The 13,796-nt window shown below is 41.7% G+C and overlaps 1 protein-coding gene across 1 annotated transcript in view; it reads right to left on the reverse strand.

Moving 5' to 3' along the window:
- Window positions 1-1,519: 1,519 nt before the first annotated feature.
- The window catches only part of LOC309552607 (plexin-C1-like), a 50,381-nt gene continuing 38,104 nt past the window's right edge, over window positions 1,520-13,796 (reverse strand). The window contains exon 7 of the mRNA XM_082253550.1: window positions 1,520-1,677. Within this exon, the coding sequence (XP_082109676.1) occupies window positions 1,579-1,677 (99 nt within the window). The 3' untranslated portion in view covers window positions 1,520-1,578. The remainder of the gene's footprint in view (window positions 1,678-13,796) is intronic.

Genomic DNA, 13,796 nt, shown 5'->3' on the forward strand with positions numbered 1-13,796 from the left:
AATACAGTCCATGAACAATCTAATGGAGTAGAACTGCAGGTAGAAACAAAGGACCAGATCCAATCAGCCAATCACCAGTGAATAGTGAGAGAGATGAGTTACACCCTGTGCTGACACCTGTAGCCTCTTACCGGAACTTTTGACCCTCCTGTCACAGAGTGGTCAAACAGGCATAAGAGCAAACCGCGCTCGGCGTAAATGGTGGTTCCTAGTCACATTCCTCACATTCCTTAGCAGGGAGAGAGAACTTCACAATTCACAGATGTACAATGCCTTCACAGGACCCCACAGAAGTGTCTTTCGCATGCAGGCTCAGAAAAAAGACAGAGGGGCAACCAATCGTGAAGTACATCGAGGCACATAAATTTATTAAAAAGTAATGCACTTACATAGTAGACATCATATAACAGCATCAATGAATAAAACCGCGGTATGTAGCGTGCTCAGCTCTGATACGTCCGCCTTACGCGTATCGTCAAACATCTATGACATCTTCAGAGGCATTGATGGGCACAGGTAAGGCTGAGCTAAAGGGCACTGATCTGGCTGCTCCTTTTTGGATATGTAAACTAAATTATTGCTTATAGCTCTTTTTTTGTCTTCTCCTGTAACTAGTTGTTTTGTGTTTTTGTGTACTACTGAATGATTACTACTTCTATTTTATTTATTTATTTTTTTATATGTTCAGAATAAACTAACACAAACTAATTAACTATAAAAAAAAAAAAAAAATAAACAAAAAGAAAAGGATTGTAGCAGAAAAGCTACATTTTTTGCTCACACGTGAATAAATGACAGCAGCGACTTTCTGCCACCCATGCGCTTTCCCAAGCTAATTAATGACATAAGACATGCTTCTTTACCACTTCTGAACCAGAAGGTTTTAACCCCTTAATGACCAGGCCATTTTTTGTGATATGGCACTGCGTAACTATAACTGATAATTGCGCGGTCGTGCAACGGTGGACCCAAATAAAATTGATGTCCTTTTTTTTCCCCACAATTAGAGATTTCTTTTGGTGCTTATTGATCACCTCTGCAATTTTTATTTTTTGCACTATAAACAAAAAAAGCGATAATTCTAAAAAAAACCAATATTCACATTCTGCTATAAAACATTCCCAATAAAAAAAAATCAAAAAATCTAATTTTTGTCATCATTTTAGGCCAATATGTGTTCTCCTACATATTTTTGGTATAAAAAAATCCCAATAAGTGTATATTGGTTGGTTTTTGCAAAAGTTATCGCGTCTACAAACTAGGGGAAAGTTTTATGTCATGTTTCCAATGGCAGACCGCCATTCTGTCTCCATGGGGAGCGATCGCGGGTGCCTGGCAGACATTGCGGCTGCCGGACCCACTTATTGTTTCCCCCTATAGCCAATCAGCGCGTGTGTGCGCCCCCACTAGTGGCCCAGCAAAACGACGTACAGGAATAGGTACGTCAATTCACGGAACAGAGCCGGCCTGCCGCCGTATAAGTACGGCGGCCTGTCGGCAAGTGGTTAAAAGAAGGAAATCCGGAAATTACTTGCATAAGAATACAGTAACCATTTGTTGGCAGGTTTAAAAATGATATTAAAATAACAATATATCAATACAACAGTGTAATAACAACAGGAGCAAACACCAGTCGAGTATCGGGATAAGCAAAGTGTTTACACTTTCAGGTGCAGCCTGAAACAAAAAACAAAATAAGTATATGTTACAAAAACAAATACAGATCAAAATTACAGTTTAACCCTTTTAGGAGACACCATATTCAAATCAAAGATCCAGAGATCTTTTTGTCTCAGGTCAGGGATATGATCCCCTCCTTGTCCCACTCTAGGCACCAGATCTATCACCATAAACTTAAAATTGACATCCCTTTGTCGAGCCAAAAAATAGTGTCTGGAGCAGTGTAAACTTGCATTCATTGTGTTTTTTGCTATTATTTAGCTTTATACTCCCTTACAAGTCAGTATGAACACATCACAAATTTGTCTCAAACTGATCATAATGACCCTGAACTGATCTCATACTGGTCTCAAAAAGCAAGCTAATTTTCTGTGTTTGACTTGTTTTTGAGTACATAAAAATAGAATTAAAACAAAACGTTTTTTTTTCCATTTTGGATAGAGTAAAGAAGGATTATAACTCCAGTTAGTTTTTGCCATTTATGTTCCATTAGGGAGATTTCCCTTCATGCCCTGTCCCAGAGCCCACACAGGACTTGAGAGGAAACCTTTCATAGTGAAGGAACCCTGATTGTCACCAGGGTTGCCAGAGCCAGTGTTCCCATTGGAATATTTTTACTTTATTACTGTTTGGGGGACAACAGAAAACAGGACAACTAGAGGGGTGAATCTCTCTAACAGGGGCACACACAGTAATAAAATTATGGATTAGAAATGGACAAAAAGACTCTTGAGCAAAAGCCTGGGACAGGCAATTCATGTCATAGAGGCAGAAAATTAGATTTTTTCTAACACTGCTTGGAATATTCAGGTGTGTAAGAGTGCTAGAATGGGTGCTTTAGATCATTAGAAATAATTGTTATCGCATTCATCACATCGCATGGTGTAATTCCATTTTGAATGAAGCTTTCAATGTAATTGTGCTGCCATCGACAAAAGCAAAAAGGGCAGATATTTTATTGCCTCTCATTCTCGGTGGGGATTCTTCCTATCTAAATCTTCTTGGCTAACATTAGGGTCTATGTGGATGGGCTTTGGGCTTGTGCCAATGCAATTATTTTGACATCAGTTTTAGATGCTACTGGGATCATTCATAGTGCATTACACCTAAACCTTAACTTCCTCTAACCTGCATTTGTCCTGCTTCAAGCAGAATGTGCATTCCCACATAGGAAGGCTATACCTGCTTCACGAGAATAAACGTTTAACACAGGACCTTAAGCTAGAATATACAGATCAAAATGTGTCTAGTTCAGAAGGGATCAACATATTTTGTGTGGCCTTCCCTGTTTGACAGAAATGTATCCTTAGAGTTCAAATGAAATAATTAGTGTTGTTCTGGTAAAATTTCATGAATAATCACATCTGGTATCTGGTAGACTTAAAAACTTTATCTCTTTTTCTGCATGCAGTGTGGTTGCATTGTGGTGTGCCTAACGCAGAACTGCACTGCATCTGAGCACCGCAAACCAAAGATGCTATTTAACCACTTCTGGATAGGAAGGTTTCACCCCCTAATGACCAGGCCATTTTTTGCAATTTGGCACTGCGTGACTTTTACTGGTAATTGCGCAGTCATGCAATGCTGCACCCAATTAAAATTTTATGTCCCTTTTCCCCACAAATAGAGCTTTCTTTGGATGGTATTTGATCTCCTCTGCGGTTTTTATTTTTTGCGATATAAACAAAAAAAGACCGAAAATTTTAAGAAAAAAACATTTTCTAATTTTTCTTAAAAAATATCCAATAAACGCAATTTTTGTCATACATTTAGGCCAATATGTATTTAATTACACGTCTTTGATATAAAAAAAATGTCAAGTGTATATCTATTGGTTTGTGCAAAAGTTATAGCGTCTAAAAACTATGGTGTATATACTAGAATTTACGCAGCTTTTACTTTCTGACTGCCTATCTCATTTCTTGAAGTGCTTAAATGGTAGGACAGTACAAACCCCTTCTTGGAAAGTAGACACCCCAAGGAATTTCCTGAGAGGCATATTGAGCCCATCAAATATTAAATTTTTTGTCACAGGTGTTTGAAAAATTTTTTTTTTGTTTTACACAAAGTTGTCATTGAAATTATATATTGCTCACACATGAAATGGGTATATGTGGAATTACACCCCAAAAACATTCTGCTGCTTCTCCTTAGTATGGGGATACTACATGTGTGAGACTTTTTGGCAGTCTAGTCGCGCACAGGACCCCGAAATCCAATCACTGCCTTCAGGCTTTTTAAGGGCATAAATTGTTGATTTCATTCCTCACTACCTATAACAGTTTCGGAGGCCATGAAATGTCAAAACAGCACAAACCCCCCATCCAAATGACCCCTTTTCAGAAAGTAGACACCCTAAGCTATTTGCTGAGAGGCATTTTGAGTGATTTGCAGATCGCTTTTTGTCACAAAGTTCTGAAAAATGAAAAAGGAAAAACAAAAATTCCTTTCCTTTCTTTATTTTCCAAAACAAATGAGAGCTGCAAAATACTCACCAGGCCTCTTAGCAAATACCTTGTGGTGTCTACTTTCCGGAAAGGGGTCATTTGGGAGGGGGGGGGGGGGTTGTGCTATCTTGGCATTTCATGGCCTCTGAAACTGTGATAGGTAGTGAGGAGTGAAATCAACGATTTATGTCCTTCGAAAAAATTACATAAATACTGGCACAAGAGAGAAAAAGAATGGGACCCTCAGTTTCCACACTAAGGACCTAAATGAAGGATGTCAATCTGTATGAAATAGTCCATATAAAAGTCCATATATTCTCCATATACACTGAAGGCTGCTCTGGTGGCAAGTAAGAAGGGACTTGAAAGCAGCTGCAAAGAGAACACAAGCGCCACTCTAAGTGTAGTAGGAAGGGTTTATTGGGAGTGAAATTCGTATACAAGAGTACTCACAAACAGACAAGTGAAAGGAGCATGAAGGCATTCATAATGTATTGGTCCGTCAGACCGGTATAGTAGTTCAGGATGGCTCGAGCGGTCACAGCTCCTCAGCAGCTGGTGGTAATCGGTGCTTCCTGGTGTCTGGAACGCACAGAGGAATCTCCTGGCGTCACTTCCCGGATGTGACGTATAGGCGCAGGCGACGCGTTTGTGGAGCTTGCGCTCCTTCCTCAGGCCTAAAAAGCGCCATTTTGGGTAAGGGATTAAATAGAACAAATACACAGTAACTGGGCCCTAAAAGCCACGGATTTTGCCGCAATAGAACTATGTTATCTGCATGAAAAACAGCTTCAAACATACAATAGTGAGATTACTCTCTACTAGGGTTGAGCGAACACAAGTTTTGTTCGGGATCGTACTGGACTTTTGGGTGTTCGGTACCCGGACATGGACCCGAACATTTTACTGTATATTCAGGATACAGTCCGTCGTTCGGTAATTTTATTTCATGTTTTGGCGCGGTTTTAATGTTTTGGCACGGTTTTAATGGCGCAGTTTCAACAGCTGCAGGGCAGCCAATCAACAAGCGTTTAACTAGTGTGCCCTTAGAAGCCATCACAGCCATGCCTACTAATGGCATGGCTGTGATTGGCCAGTGCAGCATGTGACCCAGCCTCTATATAAGCTGGAGTCACATAGCGCCGCACGTCACTCTAACTACTGTAGGGATAGGTTCCTGATGCTGCTGAGCGAGAGATAGGAGATTATTGTAGGGGCAGGCTGGAGATTGCTTTCAGGGAAAGAATAGGAAGAATCTTCTTTAATCAGACAGTGATCTACATCAATTTTATTGTGTGGGGGTGCAGTGCACAATCTTTTTGCCCTGACCTGAGCCCAGTGAGGAGGAGGGAGAAAAAAAAAAAACACTTTTATCAGTCTGTTAGGTTTGCGGCGTGTGGCAAGCAGCGGCCATGTAATGCAAGCTCAGTGCATATATGTCTGCTTAATCTGGATTTAAAAAAAAAAAGTTTTTTCCTTTATATTTTACTGTGACATACAGTGTTTAGACACTGCTGTTCTAATCTGCTATTCAAAAAGCACCAATTTAAGGGGACAATAATTATTTTTCAGTTTTTAGGGGAAAAAAAATATTTTTCAGTTTTTCATTCAAATGGGTTTTTATTCAATTGCGGAATAGAACAACAACAGTATCCAACCTGTTAGGTGGGCGGCGTGTGGCGTGTAGCGGCCATGTAATGCAAGCCCAGTGCATATGTGTCTGCTTAATCTGGATTTAAAAAAAAAAAAAATAATTTTTCCGGCATATTTTACTGTGACATACAGCGTTTAGACACTGCTGTTCTAATCTGCTATTCAAAAATCACCAATTTAACCACTTACCCACCAGGCCTATTTTTGACACTTTTTGTTTACAAGTTAAAATCAGTATTTTTTGCTAGAAAATTACTTGGAACCCCCAAACATTATATATATATATATATATATATATATATATATATATATATATATATATATATATTTTAGCAAAGACTCTGGAGAATAAAATGGCGGTCATTGCAATATTTTTTGTCACGCGGTATTTGCGCAGCGGTCTTTAAAACGCTATTTTTTTGGAAAAATTACGAAAAATCACATTTCACTGCATTTAAAAAAAACTAAACAGTAAAGTTAGCCCATTTTGTATATTGTGAAAGATGATATCACGCCGAGTAAATTGATACCCAAGATGTTACCGTTTAAAATTGCACACACCCGTGGAATGGCGACAAACTGCGGTCAATAGAAATCTCAATAGGCGACGCTTTACATTTTTTTAACGGTTACCAGTTTAGAGTGTAGCTCTTTTTTTTAATTATTGCTCATGCTCTGGCAATCACGGCGATACCTCACATGTGTGGTTTGAACAGTGATTTCATTCATGGCTCGACTTCCATATACGTTTTCTTTCGTGCGCAAGCTAACAGTGATGGGGGCAGCTAAAATTTTTATTTTTTTCCTATTTATTTTTATTTTTTTTAACTTTAACACAGGTTTTAAAAAAAAACAAATCTGATCACTTTTCTTGCTGTCACAAGCAATGTAAACATCCCTTGTGACAGCAATATGCAGTGACAGGTACTCCTTATGGAGGGATCGAGGGTAAAAGACCCTCGAACCCTCCACTACACTTCCATGTATTCAAAACGCCGAAAACTGCATTTTTGAATACACTCATTTTTTAATCTGCCGCCTTTAGCAGCAGTGTAACCCGGACGTGACGTCATGGATGCCGCCTCCGGGTTACGTCATCAGAGACCCTATCGAAGCCGCATCCGGCTTTGATTCGGGACTACATCCAGCCAGCGGACGTGTCGGCTGGTTGCTTGGGTCTCCTGGTGGGACGGGAGACCTGGGCAGAGCCGCGGAAGGCGGCGGGAGCGGGCGTCCCCTCCTGCTCGCCGGGGTAACGATCGAGCGGCTCCCGAGCCGCATCGGTCATTACCGCCGGAAAGCCGACCGCCGGCTCTAAAAAACGGTACCGGGATCTAGCTAGAGGCATCATTCAGGTATAACCCCGCAAAGTCAGCTGACGTACCCATACGTCACTGCGGTAAGTGGTTAAAGGGAAACATTTTTTTTTTTTTCATTTTTTCCTTTATATGTTATTGTGAGATAAAGCCTTTAGACACTGCTGTGTTCTAATCTGCTCTTCAAAAATCACCAATTAAAGGGAAAAATAAACATTTTTCATTCATACATCATTTAGTGACAAATTTGTGTAAAAAAACCCCAAAAAAACCCAAACAAACATTGTCATTTTGTCAAAACTTGTGGCAAAATATAAAATATTCCATGGACTCAACATGCCTCTCAGCAAATAGCTCGGGGTGTCTACTTTCCAAAAAGGGGTCATTTGGGAGGTGTTTGAACTGACCTGGCATTTTATGCCCAATATTAGAAGCTTATGCCACACATCACCCACTCTTCTAACCATTTGAAGACCAAGCCTTTTATGACACTTTTTGCTTACATGAAAAACATTTTTTTTTACTAGAAAATTACTTTGAATCCCCAAACATTATATATTTTTTAAAGCAGAGGCCCTACAGAAGAAAATGGTGGATGTTTTTTTTCCAAATGGAATTTTTTGGGGGAAAAAAAAAAACTTTTTTTAAATTTAATGCACAAATACACTATATATTGCCCAATTGTTTGGTAAAATATAAAATATGACCTTATGCCACGTACATAGATACCAAACATGACATGCTTTAAGATTGCGCATGCCCGTGCAGCAGCAACAAACTACGTACATTTTTAAAAGCCTTTACAGGTTACCACTTTGGATTTACAGAGGAGATCTACTACGATAATTACTGCCCTCGATCTGACGTTCGTGGTGATACCTCACATGCATGCTGCAATTGCTGTTTGCCTACGACACCAGACCGATGCTTGCGTTGTTATTATTATTATTTATTTTGCTTTTTTGCTTTTTGTTTTGACACCTTCCCTTTCATTTTTTATTTTTATAATTTTTATTGTTTTCACAGGGAATTTAAATACCCCCCGATAGCAATAAGTAGTGACAGGTACTCTTTTTAAAAATCAATTGGGGTCTATTAGACTCTAGATCTTTCCTCTGCCCTTAAAGCATCTGACCACACCAAGATTGGTGTGATGAGATGCTTTCCCAATTTCCCAACGGCGCTGTTTATATCTGGCGAAACCAAAGTCATGAAATGCTCGCAGCTTCCAGTATCTTAGGCCATAGAGATGATTGGAGGCATTCTGGTCTCCAATCAGCTCTATGGTCAGCTGACCGAACCATCGGCTGCAGTCTTGGGTTACCCAGTGGGACAGAAGAGCCCAAGAAAACTGTGGAAGGCGGCAGGAGGGGACAGTCCCCTCCCACTGCTAGTAAATGCAGTCTAGAGGCTAATTATCTGCTAGGATTGCTTTTACATGAAAGTCGACCGCTGGCTGTAAAAAACGATACCAGAATGTGTGTGGTATGCCCACCATTAGACTTGCCAGCATCCACCCACTTCTAATGATGGGCATACATGCAATGTTCTTTTATTTCGTTCAGCCCCAGGGTGAACGAAAAGAAAGAACATAGCAGATTCCTCCATTCGCATCGATCAATGTGGATGAAGAAATCTCTGCCAAGAAAAGTGTTAAAAATTATATGGCAAACCCCATCCCCTATGCTTCGTCATATATGCTCTTTTTATTTTAACTGTGGTGGTGAAATCACCTCCTACAGCGCTGCAATCACTGATTTACTTATATGCTGAGAGCAAATGCTGTTGCTGTCAGAATAAACAAATCAGTGCTGCAGCTGATGGGCAGTACCTGCAAAGCAAACAATGGTTAACAATAAAACACAGTAACAATAAAACATTACAATAAAAAAGTATACAGTGCAGTAAAAAAGTAGAATGGTGTTATCTGCAAAGAAAATTATGGTTAACATTAAAACGTTACAGTATAACAGTATATTATAAAGTACAGTAGAGTAAGAACAGAAAATTAACTCAATAAAACGACAACTATCTTTGGCTTTGTTTTAATTTTTTTAAAAAAATTTTTTGTATTTTTTTTTACACTTTTTTTGTAACAGTAAAAAAACTGTTCCAGGCTAGGGTCTCTCAAAATGCGATAGCCATCTAACATCTTTTGAGACCCTGTGTGAAAGTGTGCCCTCAACTGTGCCGTGCTGTACCCTATACTAATACTCTACTAGTGTAGTGACAGAAACAGTCCCAGATGCAGAGACCAGGTTGGCCAGGACAGGAGGAACAAAAATAGCGGGTGTCATGCCTATATCCGCATCTTCTTTGGGGTGCTCTTTGGGTAGGGGTACCAGGAAGGACATCCGGAAAATACGCCTCATGCAGCTGGCTCACTGCATCTGGATTGTGAATTTGGGTCACAGCACCTTCTGGATACAGAAAGGCTGTGATGATCTCTTCCCGGAATTTTAGGAAGGATCCACTTCTTTCTGATGATTTGTATAGCACATGGGCGTTTAGCAGAGCCAGTTGAAATAAGTATACAGACACTTTTTCGTACCAGCGTCTGGCCTTACATGCAATTAAGTACAGCGCCATTATCTGGTCATTGAAGTCCATCCCTCCCATGTTAAGGTTGTATTTGTGGAAAAGGAGGGGCTTCTCGACAACACCAAATCGCAGTTGTATTTTGGACTGTCGTATCTGCATGAATGGAGGACAGAAGGAAAACATTCCATGTGTCCCTCCACTTCACTGCAATCAATGTATTACATTTAAAGCAGGCTCTCTCCCCCCATCTAAGTTGGGAATCTACAAGCCATTGGGGGAAGTCCCGGCGATTAGGTCGCACAGTGCCACATGCGCCAATTCCAAAATCAAAAAGGTGACTAAAAAGTGGCACGCTTGTGTAATAATTGTCTACGTATAAATGGTACCCCTTTCCAAATAAGGGTGACACCAAGTCCCAAACAATCTTGCTGCTTCTCCCCATGTAGTCTGGGTAGTTGGGGGGCTCCACATTGCTATCTTTTCCCTCATAAATCCAGAAACGACATGTATAGCCTTTAGCCCTGTCACAGAGCTTATACATCTTGACCCCATATCTGGCACGCTTGCTGGGGAGAAACTGTTTGAAAGCAAGGCGGACAGAAAATTTAATCAGGAACTGATCAATGCAGACAGCTTGTTGGGGCGTATACAAGGCTGCAAAGTTTTGGTTGAAGTGATTTGCGAGGGGCCGAATTTTGTGGAGCCAGTCATATCCAGGGTCACCCCGAGGATGACAGAGTTCATTGTCACTGAAGTGCATGAACGTCAAGATGTGCTTGTATCTAGTCCTGGCCATGGCAGCAGAGAACACGGGCATATTGGGTCAGTGGACCAATATGATAGCAACTTACTCTTTTTTTAGTAATGCCCTATGAGGAGGGATAGGCCCAGAAAGGTTTTAAATTCGGAAACAGTAATATGTTTCCATGCAAATTTTCTGGCAAGGGTCAAATTTGGATTTGCGGCAATGAATTTATCGGCATATAAATTACTTTGGTCCACAATAGATCTGTACAGATCTTCTGTGAAAAACAGCTCATAAAAACCAAGGGGAGTAAAATCTGCTTTTTCTACCTAAATTCCGGGTTGGCCAGCGAAAGAGGGGAAGTACGGGCACTGCAGAAGTGGTGGGCTCCCAATCAGGATTTGCAAGCACATCAGGAAGGACACTATGGGCTCTAATGCCCTGTCTTCGAATTATTGGTGGCTGTGGGACACTACTTGTGCTAGCCACCGCACCAGCTTGAACTGCACTTATGGGACTCACCACGTCACCAAGTGTTACTGCAGTGCTGGATTGACTATGACCAGGATGTACTAGGCCGCTGGTGCTTGCCAGTTCACCAGAAGGTTGAGCGGCACTAGTACCAACACTCTGCTGCATACGATTACCCTGCGGATGTTGCATCTCAGCATCAGAAGAATGGGGTCAGGTACGCCTGACCTTAGCAAGGACCACTTTTCCGTCGCCAGAGCTATCTGTCAGGGTGCCGCTAGTCTCTACAGGTTTGAATACTGAGCCTGATTCTAACAGTGAGGCTTCCCCATTGCTCTCCTCTGTCATGCTTAGCATCGTGTAGGCCTCTTCACTAGTGTACCTCTGTTTGGACATTTTGGCCAATAAATTTATAGGTACCTAGTGTGACTCACAGGTCTCTTCAGACACTATACTAGTACTGGAGGTGATTAGTGTCTGTGTGTGTGTCACTGGCAATCAAAGGGTTAAAATGTATTACTAAATATGCAGTGGGTAATTTCACGCTATCCTGTATTGACGCTAAGTAACGTTGACGCTAACTGATGTCACCTGTGACACTAATACAGTTATTAGAAAAAAGATCTGTACACTATAATAGTGACACTGTGACAGGGCAATGAAGGGGTTAACTGGGGGTGATCAGGGGGTTAAATTATTATTATGGGATATATGGCGGGTACCCTAAACCTATCTGGGACTGCCTCTAACTACCACTGTTTCTCACACTAACTGAAGTCACAAGTGACACTAATACAGTGATCAGTAAATTATCTGTATACTGTATATAGTGTACACTGTGACAAGGTGTAAAATAATTAACTGAGGGTGATCAGGGGTTAAATGTGTGCCTATGTGTACTGGTGTCAGTGTAGTGCTTGTGTACTCACGGTAGATGCTCTCTTCTCTCACGCTGGAACCAAAAAGGGCTCTAGGAGAGAAGATTGCATCATTTCCTGTGCCTGATTTTACAATACACAGGCACAGGACGTTCTGCAATTGGTCAAAACCGATCAACAGGTCCAAGTCAAAAATTATTGGCCTGGACCTGATGACTGATCGGTCCTGAACTGAATCAGAACATCGTGGGGACAGCGGGCCTTCACGCCTTGTCAAATGAGGTAGCGGAGGGGGGGGAGGAAGAAAACAAGCGGAGCTTCCCCTATTGGGTGGAGCTCCACTTCAATTCACTTTCAATATTTAAAGCAAACTCACCCATCCATACTGTCAGGAACCATGAATCAGACTGAGGCAGAAAATTCAGTAAAAATCACCCCTTTAAGGTAGTAATAAAAATAGTACAGATCAGGAACGTAGTCAAAACATAAGCCAGGGTACGGGAAATCAGACAAGCCAGTGATTAGGGAGCCAGAAATCAGCATAGTCTGAAGCAGAAGGTCGAGATCAGGAACGAGAAGGGATGTCAGCCAGGAAAAGGCATAAACAGGAACACAGCAGAGACACTCAGGATATCTTGACCAGGCGAAGGCAGGAAAGGAATAAACAAGGCAGCTTAAATAGGCAGAAGAGGCTGACTATAGGCAGGACTGATGAGCAGACAATGATAAACAGATGAGCCACTGAGGAAACAATGAGTGCTGACAATTATCCAACAGCTGAGCAGCCTGAGCACAGAGAAAAGAGCTGCTGTGAGCCCAGCCCTGACAGTACCCCCTCCTGAATGACCCCCTCCCCCTCGGAGGGGCACCAGGTTTGAGCGGGAAACGTCTATGGAAAGGACGGGGATGAGATAAAAAAGCATTCCTCCAGACCATACCCTGTCCAATGAAGAAGGTACTGTATGCGCCCACAGAATCTAAAGAAGTCAATGATCGATTGTATCTCATACTCCTCATGGTTCTCAACCAGTACTGGGCGAGGATATGGTACCAAGGTGGTGAAGCGGTTGCACACCAAAGTTTTAATAAGGAAACATGAAATTCATTCTAAATACGCATGTTCGAAGGAAGGTCTAACGCGCAAGCCACAGAGTTGATCCTACGGATAATACGGAAAGGCCCAATTATAACAGCAGTTTCAGTGAGGGAACACAGAGTTGGAGGTTAAGAGATGACAGCCAGACCCTCTCCCCAACCTGATAGGAAGGCGTAGGTAGGCGTCAGAGGTCAGCAAAGAGTCTGTACCTATTACAAGCACATTGCAAGGACTCTTGGACCTGCACCCAAGTAGAACAGAGATAACGGAGATGCTCCTCTAATGCAGAAATTCTCTGAGAAACAAATGTATCCGGCAACATGGATGGGTAGAAACCATCATTTATCATAAACTGAGAAAATCTGCATTGACGACACTATTGTGAGCAAACTTCGCCAAGGTAAGAGGTCTGACCAGTTGTTACGGTGGTCAGAAATATAGCAACATAGGAACTGCTCCAAGGCTTGGTTGGCTCGTTCTCCGGCCCCATTGGACTGTGGGTGATACGCCAAGAAGAAGGAAAGCTGAATTCCCAACTGTGCACAAAAGCTCACCAAAACCTGGACACAAACTGGCTACCCCTGTCCGGGATGATAACCTTGGGTAACCCATGTAATTGGATGTAGGCAACTTCTTAACTGGAATACAATGAGACATCTTTGAGAACCGGTCAACCACCATAAGAATAACTGTGTTGCCCTGGGAGTTAGGTAACTCCACAATAAAGTTCATAGACAAGTGGGTCCAAGGCCTCTCTCCATTGGGTAAGGGCTTAGGAGGCCCACTAGAAGGTGTTGTTGTGTCTTACTCTGAGCACACCAGGAACAAGTGGCTATGAAGGTGGTTACATCAGCGTGGAGATTAGGCCACCAGAATTTTTGAGAAATAGACCAAATGAATGATTCTTCCCAGGATGACCAGCTGCCTTGGGAGAATGGTATGTCTGGAGCAAAGTAGTGTGGAGATTCT

The sequence above is a fragment of the Pelophylax lessonae genome (assembly GCF_965119305.1).
Source record: "Pelophylax lessonae genome assembly, chromosome: 4".
Lineage (NCBI taxonomy): Eukaryota > Metazoa > Chordata > Amphibia > Anura > Ranidae > Pelophylax > Pelophylax lessonae.